This window comes from Brachionichthys hirsutus, chromosome 7, assembly GCF_040956055.1.
Source record: "Brachionichthys hirsutus isolate HB-005 chromosome 7, CSIRO-AGI_Bhir_v1, whole genome shotgun sequence".
In the NCBI taxonomy this organism is placed as follows: Eukaryota; Metazoa; Chordata; class Actinopteri; order Lophiiformes; family Brachionichthyidae; genus Brachionichthys; species Brachionichthys hirsutus.
Window position 1 is genome coordinate 4,790,012 of NC_090903.1, and position 14,124 is coordinate 4,804,135.

Consider the following 14,124-nt stretch of genomic DNA (forward strand, 5'->3'; position numbering starts at 1 on the left):
CACATCTGTATTATCTTGCTGTCCATGGATGAAGCCTGCCAGCTGCTGAGAAGCGGCCTCTCACGTCACCACCTCCCTCCTCAGGACAGGAACTCCTCTAAAGTCTCATTAAGCAGCTCAAGTGAAAGGAAAAGGGGACATACGTCCAGCCTCCCGTGGTAAAAACCTCTCCATCGCTCACAGGAGTTCTCATTACTCCCCCCCCCCCCCCCCCCCCGCCTTCCCGCCATCCCCCCACTCCCAAAGTCGGCCAGCTCCATCCATCAGATCTATCGATCCCGTCTCCCCCCTGATGTGGTACCTGCCTGTTTTTAAGACTAAGTGGAAAGGATGGCGGCACTGGTATGATATTTCAGCTTTCCAGTGACAGCTGCGTCCCCTAGAGACGGCGCAAGGTGAACCAACGTCTGGGTTTGGTTGAGGAAGTGCGCCCCACCCCGTGGATCCAAGTAACAGTATGTTTTTCCTGCTCAGATTGGAGCGACAATGGGGCGGCTCGGTGGCGCAGTGGTAAGCACTGTTGCCTCACAGCGAGATGGTCGCAGGTTCGTCTCCGACTCGTGGCCGTTCTGTGAGGAGTTTGCATGTTCTCCCCGTGTCTGCGTGGGTTCTCTCCGGGTTCTCCGGCTTCCTCCCACCACCAAAAACATGCAGCCTAGGCTGATTGGTGACACTAAATTGCCCGTAGGTGTGAGTGTGTGTGTGGCTGGTTGTATGTCTCTGTGTTGCCCTGCGATGAACTGGCGGCTTGTCCAGGGTGTCCCCTGCCTCTCGCCCATTGACTGCTGGGATTGGCTCCAGCTTGGCCCGCGACCCGATAATGGAATAAGCAGTTAGAAAATGAAATGAGATTGGAGTAACAATCATTTCTCCATTGCTTCTGCTGCAGACTGAAAAGGCCATCCCATTCCTCAGGATATCACACACGAGCTGGCAAACCAAGGCCAAAATCTTTATTATTATTTTAGGATTAAGACTCTTTGGTGTTTGTTGGCGGAATGGACCTTTAGTGGAGGTGTGGGTGCTCCTTGTTCTGTTCTAATATTATAAACGCTGCAGTTAAGTTTAAGATAGATTTTCGGTTCAGAGGCATTCAACTCTCTTCTGTTCCCAGATGAGAAACGATGAACAAAACTCGCCTGGTGTTTAGTGGCATCCTCAAAATGCAGATATCATGAATTCCAGAAACGACTGTTTGATGCCGACACGCTTCACTGATGTGTTTCAAAATAAAACATTTTAAATAGATTACTTTTGATTGGTTTAATTATCCAGTCCAACTGGTTCAATCGATGGAGGGATGTTTGCCTTCTGAAATTTCTATCTCGGCTGCAGTGCGGGTGTCAGAGCTGATCACTGGGTGCGGATCAACGGCTCCACTCTTCATTGGTCTTTCGGTATTATCATCATACAGCTGCTGGTCCCACTGGTTCTCTCCAGTTTAAGGCTTAAAAGTAATAGTCTGAGATATACCGGTAAGTCACTTCTACTGTCCTTTTCCTAAAGAGTCCCAACGAATAAATATTATAGGCTCAGTCTAAACAATTAAATAAAATGACCGACATTTGTGATTGGGGTCTGAAAGGTTCACACACACACACACACACACACACACACGTTATGCTATTATGTCCTATTTCCTGTTGTCCCTTCATGAATCTGAATGAGTTCCAATATGCAGACATTGGTTAGCTCCGAGTCTGTTTTTTTCTTCATGCTAAAGCTCCTCTCAGGAGAGACTCTGTCTCAACAACCAGAATTGACATGCAGTCACTCAGACGTGACAGAAGGTGTCAGATACGGAGGAGCCCGACAGAGGATGTGAAAGACATGACTTTAAAAAATAGAAAAACTCAATTTGCATTCATTAGTGGCACATGTGACGCTCTCTGCCGCGGAGCGACAGGAAAATCTGCAGCAGGATCGATGATTTTTCCATGGTTCACAGAGTTTGTGCATGTACCTGTCAGACAGCACAACAACCCAGCAGGGAATCAAGATGAACACTACCAGATCCCATCCTGCTACGGGTACATTTCCAAAAGCGTTCATTCATATTCCGTCATTAAACATCATTCATAAATCCAGGAAAACAGTCAAACAACAAATTAAACATCGCCACTTGAATTTACATGATGTTTCTGTTTTTGGTCATTATCTTATTATTTCTAGGACGTACTCTGCATTTGACGAAAGTTCCCGAACGCCAAGACGTTGACCCAAAAGTACAGAATAAGGATGGATGGATGGACAGACGGACGGACAGACGGACGGACAATGATTCCACCAAGACCTGTTCTAGCAGAAGTCCTTCTAGAGGCCCCTAATCCCATAGAATTTATGTGATGATTGGAAGAGGGTGGTTGCAGCGCCTCAACCCAGGAATCGTCATTAAGGGTTAAATCGTTACAGGAGTCAGCAGCAGCAGCATTTTGTGACATAGATGGTATGATAGTTATTTAAATCTTTTTTCTTATCTGATTATTGCAAGCAGCTGATAAACAGTATATTTTACCAGCAAACCTGGTTTACAACGGCAGCCCCATTGTCTTTCATGTCTTTTGGCGGGTTAAAGGTCACGTCAGTGAGAAGGTACACACTTACATGAAACTATAGCCTCTGTGGAAGTCATCTTTCATGCATCTGCCGATTCAATGAATTTAGACTTGTGTGTATCTCCGTACGACATGAACACACATCCAAAGCACTGAATCAGCTGTTGTTTAAAAAAAGAAAAAAGGAAATATATTGATTGATTGCCATTGTACAATATCCTAGCAACCAAAGAGCAGAGACGCAGGACTTAGCTCCATGGTGCTTCCGGTTACATCAGGATGAATCTTACCCTGCTCTACCTGGCTGCTGAAAACATCTGGGGGTTTTCCACTGGCGCCATTTTTGGAGCAGTGCCGCCATGCAGGGCACAGTGCGGCCCAAGCATTCATCCAATTACGACCTGGGGTGCGTGTGCCAGGCTGTGCCCGTCTGCTGCCTGAAGATTGGTGTGGCGACGTCTGTCATGCCGAGGGGTTTAGCTGTCTGTGTTGTTGAAAGGCCCATTGTTCTGTGGTGGAACAACCCTGAGCGCTAATCTTTGTTTACAGCCCCGGACTGGAGCCTGAAGACACGCCTCTGAGGAGCCCTTAGCAGCCTCCTGCACCAAAAGCACAGGGTAGAATCCGATGGAGACAAAGCAGCACCATCCGATTTCCCCAGCTGTGTCCTCTGTGAGTCGGCCTCCCAATTAGCCACACCGAGACGGGATGACAATAGAAACACATGTACTGTATCCCCAAAAGGCCTCACTAGAGGTCCTTTATTACCCTTAACCAAGCAGGGGTTTGCTTTTTGCCAGTATTTATCTGTCTGTCTGTCTGTTAGCAAGGCAGCTCAAAAAGTCACAGATGAGTTTTGATGACATTTTCAGGAAATGTTGGGAATGTTTACTGGGAACAGATGATTATATTTTCGTGGCGATTCAGAAGAAATCCTGGATTCTGCAAAATTTGTTCCGTAATATCTCAGTTGATTATTGACACATGAGGGTACACTTGTGTTTCAGCCTACAGTGCATTTAATATGAGAGACAGAGATTTCTAACAAGCGTCGTCTTATAGCTGAGTCGATTCCACGTCGGAGCATCAACGGATTCATTCTAGCTTTAATACATGAGGAAACAGATCCGGTTGAAATCACAACAAAACTATTTTACTTTTGGACACTTTCAATAATGTCTCTTTTAAGGAGGTTCTGTTTCTGCTGGCCTTCACCAAGACACTGTGGAATTAGTAGTGGACAAACGGATGTGCTGAATCTTCAAAAGCTATGGATCTAGATCACTGAAAGTGTGCTGTTTGTGAATAGCTTCTAAATTAATAATGATATCAACGTGAACCCAACTGCTAAAGGTTTGTTTTTATGGTTAAGGAATGTAAAAATATCAATAAAATAAATGTAGGACAGTAATCTTTGATGTAAATCACAATATAGGGAGACTGGAGTTCTTGGCAGAGGTGTGCTTTTCTAGTTGCCCTATTGCTATCATCTATTCTACATGCTGCTGCTGCATCGTATATGAAAGACAGCCACCGTAACTAGATAGAAGGAAAGAGCACGACTCAGCTTCAGGCTGCTGATGCACGCTGTAATTAACGAGATACAGTAAAGCATAAATATGACATATCAAGTTGAAGATGCACAGTACATTTAAAAATGATTAATAGGTGTTATACAGACGTATTTGTGCCTTAAAGTCAAGTGTTACCCAGCGGAATGAAGGAGAATATAATTAAATAATACAATAAAACAAAATAATCAGTGGCAGTTTAACAGCAGTTGCAAATACCAATATTATGTGTACATAGATATTTGATACAGGAATGGAAGGAACATCTAAATATTGCATTTTCCACACAAATAGCAGTAAAGTGTTCGTTAGCTCACATTCTACAGCACCACAAAATTTATTTACTGACAAAAAAGTCCAGTCACACAGAAAACCACAATAAAGCAGAAAGAAATAAAACACAGATTTCCATTTATGTGCAAGATTCAGATTTAAGTTCAGATTGCCCACTTGGTCCTCGGCTACAATATGAAAAGATTCCACATAACATTTGAAAACAAGACGACTTATATCCGTCAATATGAGACGATATGAGTCGAAAGACGATTCTTCTCTTCTTACACTATTCGACGTATTAATTCCTTGTTTCGTTGGTTCCGAAATTACTATCATTTTCAAATAGCAACAGTCGAGAACCATTTTCAGGCAACGGCTCGGCATAACATGAAAAATCTTGACTGGAAAAATAATCATAGTTTTTGTTTTTAAGACATTCCATTAAAAGCGATTTCAAATGATCCTGGCAGGATGTGTGGACGTATAATTTTTAGCCTTAAGGCATGTTATGCTTTACGTTTGTCTGAACGTCCTTCATATGATTGACTTCTCCTTGTCCCGGATGGCTAAACTGTTGCAGAGCCGTCCTCGCTTTGTGCAGCCGGTTGAAGTCCTCGCAGTGGCTGCAGAGTAAACGGACGTGGAGTCACTCCTGCTGCAGAGTCGCAGTCAGCTCTGGGCGTCAGCGGTCAAATATCCCAGCTGTCGCTGAAGTACTGGTCCTCCTCTTCCTCTTCCTCTTCCTCTGTCCCATTTTTCATGAGGTCATCATCTTCTACCTCACTCACGTCCTCTTCCTCTTCGTCCTCCTCTCCTTTGAGCTGTGCGAGCATCGTTTGCAAAGTGGCTTTTACTTCCCGAACCTCCTTTTCTAGGGATCGTGACGCGTGAGTTAAGGAAGAGTTTGAGGCTGAGATTTGAACATAAACATGTAAATATAGGACAAGTCAGCAGGCAAATATCAGGGCAAAAAAAAAAACCCTGCTTGTGGATCCTCAGTGGTTTATGGATACAACAACTGACAGTCACAGCGTAATGAAGTCAGCAATCTCCTGTTGGGCAACCAAATGGATTGCTGGGTCAGATCATCAAGTTAACCGCATCCTATTCACTATTCATGAGCTCATCTCATCTGCAGTCGGGGCTGGGTGGCAGTTTGGGGGGGCCGAGCACACAGACTGGCCAGCTAAATGATTCATGAAGCGTTATTGACACGGGGCTGAGGCTGTCATCGGTGTGGGGATTGTTTAACCTGCTCAGGAACTCAAATGAATCGTATGAGGGTCCGGCTTAGGTGGTAACTCAAACCGATTGACGGCAGATGGGACCTAATGGCTCATTTTACCGTCTGAATACACACAGATTGTCTTCATTCATAATTAAGTGTGTTTCTTCAATACTGCAGAGTGCTCAGCAAACCTTTTATGGTAGCATGGTCCAGATCGGGCGATTAGAGTTCAGGATTATACTAAAGGACAAACCACAGAACCTTTTCTATATATATATATATATTTCCCAGTCTCTGCAGTCGGCCATTCAGCTCCTCGTATTGACAACAGGGACTCGATTAAGACCCTTAGAGGCTGGGGACTTGATTTCCCGGTCACTATGGCAACAGCAACCTCATACCGAGTTCGCTTTCTGTGCACTTTGTTCAGCCCAACTAAAATATCGTCCTACATCTCTGATGACGTCAAATCCCCACGATGCTTTTATACGAGCACAATGACTTCAAAAGGCTGAGAGGACTGCGAGGACACAGGAGTGGAGCGTCCAATCGGCCCTACTTTTACTAAAGGATGCACTGAGTGACGCACAGCTGTAGAGGTCTTGGTATGAAATGAACGCCTTCACCAGATGAGGAATATATTTCTATCAGCCGGAGAACTAAGAAGAGAAATGAGGCGTGCCATTAAAACATCTGAATAAATAGAACAGCTGGTTAGCAGGAGATTTTGCTTCATCCCCGTGTGGAAATATTGTTTTCTCCATCGGCAGTGAGCCCACAGTGCCGAGGAGGAACGTGGCGCGAGGAAGCCGCTAATCTATTTCCAATCAGCTTTCTAATTAGCATGGAAAATGATGCTTTGTGACCTGTAATCAGCTTCAACAGTTTGATTTGAGTCATTATCACGGATATTGCAATTTCCTCCGAGGCAGCAAGTGGAAGTGGGCAGATGGTGGACGGGAGGAGAGGAGGGTCAGCGGCAGAATGGACATTAAGACGGGGGGGGGGGGGGGCTGCTGTTACTGCGACACTCCTCCCTCCGTCGCCGCTCGGCTCCTGTCAGATGACTCTAATCTAAGGCCGTGATGACTGGCAGCCCACACCGAGGACCCGCTTATAAACTCACTTGGACTTTTACCATTTCATTTTCCAGTCGGCACATCCAGCCTGTCAGGAAAAATTATTTGATCCCAGTTTATCTTCAATCCCCCCCCCCCCACATAATGTCAGATAAAGCAGGTTGATTCCCCCCCCCCCCCCCCCCCCCCCACCTCCCCTGGAAAGGTAAAGTCACAGAACATCAGTCATCCTAAGGGAGGTTTGGATGCGTCTGACAGTTGGAGAGCCTTGAGAAAACTGTGTCCTAAAGATGTCTGGACCGAGACAGAAACACACACACACACACACACAGACACACACTCATGCAGTTTGATATATGTACCGGTACATGTGCACGCATCGTACGGAGCTGTGAGAGGATATGGGTGAGGGGCTGATCCTGGCTCAGGATGGCCGTATGCAACTCATCTTCCAAGGTCATCAGCCTGTCACCGATCAGCTCGCAGCGCTCGGTCAGGTCTGCAGCTTCAGCCTCGCTGCAGCCGTCCTGGAAGGACCGGGAAACAAGGGATGAAATAACGGGTTAGAAGAAGAACGCCTAAATGCAACATGGATGCACCTTAGTATAATGTTGAGATGGGTAAACCAGCAACTCAACATTGTACTTCCATAAATTGAAAGACTCACAAGATCAAAGTAAATTCATGCTGACCAACATTCCTATACATATATATTTATATATCATATTGTATTTGTGGTCTTTTAGCATGAAAATACGCACCTACACCTTGGGTCTGACCATAAAACAGGAGCTCCAGGTGAGTATTTATATTTCCTTTAGGCGTTTTCCCTTAAAAATTGTACCTGTTCCCATTCCCAATGCTAAGTTCTGATAAACGGTTCCTGCAAATATGTGTGTAACTTATTTTGATGAAATTGTTTCCCTCAGGGTTCTTGTAATGATGACGTATTCAATTATTATTTTTTAATCTGGATCAACTAAATATACTAAATACAAAAGATTCCAATGGTTCCTTCTGTGAGATGATGCCCTCTCCCAAACACTTTCATGGTGATCCGTTAAGTACTTTAAGTGTAATCCATAAAAACTACAAATACATTTGTAATTGTAATTCATAAAGTGCAAACAATTCCTGAATCCACCTCTGCTGCAAACTTACCTCAGCAGAAGTGGCAAAAAAGTAGGACAACGTTTTGGATTTGACATACGAGCTCGGTCCAGGAACGAATTACACTCTTATGTCAAGGTATTAGTGTAATCCCGTATTTTGTTCCTGCAAGATCTGATGCAAATGAAGCCCTGGTTATTGGGGTTCCTTTAAATGCTTGCTGTTGTCCAAGCATTACAGAACATGTGTGGACTTTAACTGTCTCTCTCTTGACTGGGTTTCTTAATGATGTATATGTCCTCGTGTCGCCATGTATCAAAACTCAACATAAAGCGTTCCAGATTTTTTCCAACACTCTTCTCATCTCATGTTTAAAATACAAGTCTGAAGTAGAACACAGTAATCCTGCCAAAAAAAAACACCTGTGCTTTGGTAAAGCGCCATGGACACGGTGTCCACACTAAACACCAGGGGGCCCGTGTCCACAGCACCGAGCGGTGTATTTGCACCTGGGCATGCGACAGGTCCAGGGGGGGGGGGGTGTTGGACGACGGAGGGGAGGTCAGGATGATGGCAGAGGAGGAGACTGCAGTCGGGCAGAGTATTCAGAGCAGAGACGGCCGTAAGTAGAGCAGGTCCCTTTGCAGACATCGTGTTCTAGTTTCTTCACACTCATCAAGCAGTCTCACGTCAAGGGAATAACCACACCCGGCATTCTCGCCAAACAACACGTAGAAATCTGCCTCATAGCGGCAGGTAGGAGCATCAACTCCCTGAAGCACAGCGGCGTCAGAACAATCGAAAGTTGCATTTCTGGTCTCCGTCCTGGAATAGCATTCCACCTCCAGATGATGCAACGCCACAAACGTCCTGCGCAACAGCAGCGGGAGAAGTGCACAGCAGCGGGCCCCGAGGCGAGACGACGTGTGCGGGTCGTCACCGATGCAATTAAGGAATTAAACAAAGACTGAAAGGCAGCGCTGCAGATTTCAAGAAAGCACGTTTTCCTGCGAGGAACTCGAACAAACAGCCACTAACGCAGGTCAGTCCTCGTGGCGCTGCGAGGTGGACAGTAAACCTGAGGATTCACCGGGCCCCTCGTGTGTCAGGAGAAGAGCTCTGTGTGTGTTTAGCTGATTGAATCTAGACTTTTATAGCCTCATGTCAACATCTGAAACATCAATAGAGCAAACGCTCGGTGTGCAGAATGACAGACATCCCAGACGCGTTGTCACGATGGACCTTTTAAGAGACTGGAGCAGCTGCTGACCTGCTGCTGCTGCTGCTGGTGGCACCAGAACAATACCAAGTAGCTATGGTTACCATAGTTACATGGGGAATGAGCTTTCATGGCATACACACTATACTAATGACCAGTGATCATGTAAAAATTAATAAAGAAGAGTTCGGATGAATGAACTTGAGAAAATGGTGTAAAGGTTTATCATTTATTTATTTAACAACAAATTTATTTGAAAGGCGGGGAAACGAACTATTTATGATTCACCTGGAATTAAAATTAAGAAGGACAATTTAGTTTAAATTGTCTGTGTCTTCCTTCAGAGAAATGCACCCACGGCAGGGGATTGTGGGTAATGTATGCTTGCTGTCATGGGCATACAACAGCCTTTATATATACCACAGCAGCAGTTAACCCCTTAACTTCTGAGAAACACAAACTAGGATGAATTATAATTGATGGAAGTGAAAATGTGTGTTTATCAGAAGCAAAATAATTTACTGGAATAATTTACACCAGTTTAAAAATTATTTGTGTCTGTCTCCTGCATGTATCCTTAGCAGCCAGAACCATTACAGATCAGGCATTTGCCGTTACCACATCCTCTTCTAGATGAAATAAGAACAAACAAATAGAAAAAAAGAGAAGTAGGAAAGAGTCGCTGAGAAAATGTCCCAATAAACAAAATGCTCTGTCCTCTAATGAGTGGGGAGATCTCTCGTCATTACATGAACAGGAAATATCCAGGTCCAACACGCATCTAGACGGCAACTATAAAACAACAACAGACACATCCAATTAGAAGAAGCACCGGCTGAAGTGTTTGCCATCAGAGAGCTGCTGTAATGTGTGAACAATTGTTCTTCAGACGGCGAATCAGGTGAACTTGATTAGATTGCTGTTGCAGAGCATCCCTTCAGGCAATGCACGGGACAGTTGTTCTGGATGGAGGGATAGATTAGGTTCTGACAGCAAACAAACCCCTCCAGACTGGAGGCAAGCCAGGGCCCACTCCCTGGGCGAGCCGGGAAACCCAAAAGAATCAAACCTGGGTTAAAATAAACAGCAGAACTGGTGCGACATTAGCTATGAATAAATGTATTTTTATTTTATGATCTGTGATCCAGCATTTTATATTTAAAATAATAATAATATAGGAATTACAATAAATCTCTTCTATTCACGATGTTCCTGCAGGTGAATCAAACCCATTCAGAATGTTCTTTAATATCCATCGACGATGCGTTCAAAAATGCAGGTTTCTTTCTGGATAAAGACAATTTGGTCTTATTGTGTCATTATCAAAGGGGGATACCGCTTTGGTTTCTTAAGGGGGGGGGGGGGGGGTATATATGTCTGACAACATGCAATTCTCAACAATTTTTAGACAACGCAAACAGAAAAAAAAGACACTGTACTTTAAAGAGTCTACAGTTAGAATGACATAGAATTAAGAAACAATACAAATGAATTGTGAATGACTGAGGTAAAAAAAATGATTGATTTTTCTGCACTGCCTTTTGTTTGTTGTTCGCTGCTGATGTTCTGATCACAGTTCATTAAGTTCATTTATTGAGCTACTACATAAATTAGGATGCAGTAAGGAATTGTGACAAAGAAATCACAGAATTAAACTGTAGGAAATTTAATCAAGAGCTGTAAACACCTTAATTTAATAATGTCTCTATTCTTGTTTGGTACAGAGGGTCAGCATGAAGAGAAGGATGTAAAGACCTTGGCAGGATAAAAGAACAATTAGTAGAGCTTAGAAGAAGAAATGAGAAAAGCCTGAACACACACACACACATACCAATCAATCTCCATTGTGAAACAGGGCAGCAACTAAGTGGAAATCATTTAATTTAAGTCATTACGGAGAGGAGAAAGCGGTCAGAGGCTCTGCAAGGCATAGAATGTCACATCTCCACATCGCTATGACAACAACATCCAAACAACAGGGACTTAACATTTAACCTCTGACAGTTTTTAACTCCTCCGTGCATCATCCCGACAGGGATCAGAGCAGGAGGCTCACTTTACCAATTACCTCTTAAGCCCCAATATCAAAGTAATGTAATTTGATTACATCCTCCTTATTTTTGGATTACCTCAATATCAAATATGCAAATAAATACACTGTAAAATTCAATACATTGTCTAAAGTAACACTGAACACTGTTTGTGTAGTCATCATTACGGTTTTCATTGTTGTTATTGTATTAGTTATTTTACATACTGCAATTTACACTCATATTAGAGTAGTTATTATTGTTAATGGAGTTCCATCCCTGGCCTCTCTCAACCCAACCTCTGAAAGCAGAGTGCTGCTCGCCTCGAGTCAGGGCCAGTAACTCTGATAAGATCAAATGAAGACAAGAGATTGGTTTCAATGATTCAACAGATTGAAAGAAAACAAAACTGTCCTTGCTAATATGGGACTCACGCTAATATAACCTTATTTAGCATTGAACACACAGTACAAGCACGATATTTATACGCCGTTCCTATCAGCCTTTATGGTAGAAAAAGCTTTGAAGATAAGAACCGACTGATCAATCCGGCAAACATAATCCCAGAGAACGAGTTTCCTGCAGTGGCTGGAAAACATTGTAAGCTGCATATTGTTGGCTCAAGTCACTGCTGAAGACTGGAAAGCACCCGGATCTGATCATATTTGCAGTTAAATTGAGAGACAAAATAAAAATAAAATAAAAACATTCATTTGTGTACTGTAGTGAGTAAAGCAAAAATATTCTGAACTTCACAGCACTGCTTTTCGCTTTAATTTTAATTTGATTACCAATTTGTACAACGGAGCCATTATCTGAAGGCGCCGTTCACCCAGGGCCTTTTTAAGAGCTTGTAAAGACCGTCTCATGTGCGATCGCGGACCTCGAGGAAGTAAACATGCTGTCTAATTTATTCCTCGCCATTTTTATCTTGTATTCTTATGATCTTGAAAAGCACTCAACTCCAGACTGGAGCTTTGGTCTGACTAACTTCACACTCTTTGCCTCAGCATGTGGAGCAACCCAAAGCTTTACCTGCTACTGCAGTAATTCCACTGAAATACTTTGTGTTTTTTGGTGCTCAATTATAATCCTTTAGATTATTGCAGTGGGATTCTTTTTATGAAATCACAGCCAAACATGCTGACACCCTCGTCAAACAAACCCCAGCATGGGATGCTCATCTGACACCTACAGGTGTTTGCTTACTGGATGAATGAGTGAATTTAGAGCAGCAGGGTGTTGAATAGTGAATAGGACGTTAGGCGATCGCTATCACCAACCAATTCTTCCCATGTCGATCAGTATTGATCAGACAGTATTGACATGTTTAAGTTCAGGTCAAATAAGGGATTTTTTCAGTGTCCCAGTAACCCCAGTGTCTGGATAACTAGCATTGCATTAGAGTGAACACATTCAGAGTGACAGTGTTAACGTTACCAACCTCTGGGTGATTGTCCTCCATGCAGAATAAAAACTCCTCCAATTTCTGCAAAAAAAAAGGGAACGTTTGGTTGAGGCCACGCAGTCGTAAACATGCTCATGAATTATTGAAAATGCAATTATGTTGACTATGTGCTGCATGTGTGTGATATCAGAGGGGGTGTGTAATTATTCATCACCACAACCGACAGAGGGATAAGATTAACTGACTCGTCTGTGCTGCAGATTTCTTTTTGTTTGTATTCAAAGTGTGTATTTTTTACATTCTTCAGTAAGGATAGAAGGAGCTACCGTAGCCACTGGACGCTAACATGTTATTTGTGGTTATCTGTGAGAAGGAGGAGCGACAAGTAATAATACATTGTCTTTTAATCATCACTTTAAAATGATTAAAAAATTTGTTTTTTCTCAATCCATCTATCCTCCTGAGACCCAGCCAGTTAGCATGTCCTCTGTAGTGGACATTTGTCCACTACAGAGGACATGGTAACTGGCGGGCTGGGTCCCAGGAGGCTATAGCTATAGCATCTGGATTGTTTCTTGGATTATCTTTGCCCTCACAGTAACATATAATATTTAACATCCTGTTCTCAATCAAGAGATCACAACACGTGCAAATGATTTTTTTTTAAAAACATTTAAATTAAAATACATTTATCTGACAAACTCAAAATATTAAAAGGATAGTTTTGATTTTTTGGGGGATTCCTTGAATAATCATAAAAGTAGAATTGGCTTTATATAGAAATAAATCACAGGGCTGAATAAATAAATAAAAATATATATAGCAGAAGATGCCTTTAATAATCACAGAGCTGCATCACAACATCACGAGATGTTTGTCCCGGTGAAAAACACACCAGGCGACAGGATGGGCCGTCTGAATGTTCATTTGCAGCAACAGATGTGTTTTTGCTTGCAGAGTTGGGTGGAGACGACAGAGAAACGGTTAGCTGTCTCACCTTTTAGCATTCGGAGAAATGTTAGGAGAGGCCAGGCTTGTGGAAGAGAGAGAGAAAAGTGAAAGAAAGGAAGAGCAAAAAAGAATAAAAATAGATACACGAAGTCAGGCAGGGCTGGGGAAGAAGCCGCCGATGAAGTGGGGTGTGTATTTATGGTTTCACAGAGGAAGACTGTGAGAAGATGAAGGAGTCAGAGTTATTAAACGTGATGAGGAAACAACACCGCTAAAGACTATTGCGTGCGGCTGCAGTCCAGTACATTCATTACAGAAACACCAATAACTGCATTCAGGATGTAAAGTGTCAACAAAACACGTTGAATGAAAATCTGCGAGCCGATGAAATCCAGTCTCTCACACGTCTGGTCAATAGGAGTTATTTTAGCGGACGCTGCCTCTGCTGGCTTTGTTCCGTTCTCAGAAAAGTGTCAGACTGCGTGGGAGGAGGAAAGTGTGAGGAGTTGGACTCCAGCCCGAGGCAACGGACCTCGACTCACAGTGGGACGGGCTGGCACATTGGACACACACGCACACAAAGACACACACACAGAAACACACTTCCCAGTGGAATCCGTGTGCTGCAGAGTGAAACGGCGAAACGTTCCCTAATAGTTCCTCCCTTGCATCCACATTTTCTTTCTTTCAAAATCCC

The 14,124-nt window shown here is 43.4% G+C and overlaps 1 protein-coding gene across 1 annotated transcript in view; it reads right to left on the bottom strand.

The window, feature by feature from the left end:
• Positions 1-3,567: 3,567 nt before the first annotated feature.
• Positions 3,568-14,124, bottom strand: part of disc1 (DISC1 scaffold protein) — a 37,212-nt gene continuing 26,655 nt past the window's right edge. Inside the window, exons 12-14 of the mRNA XM_068741282.1 lie at positions 12,513-12,557; positions 7,113-7,236; positions 3,568-5,282 (exon numbers count right to left, since the gene is read on the bottom strand). Coding sequence (XP_068597383.1) covers positions 5,092-5,282; positions 7,113-7,236; positions 12,513-12,557 — 360 coding nt within the window. The 3' untranslated portion in view covers positions 3,568-5,091. The remainder of the gene's footprint in view (positions 5,283-7,112; positions 7,237-12,512; positions 12,558-14,124) is intronic.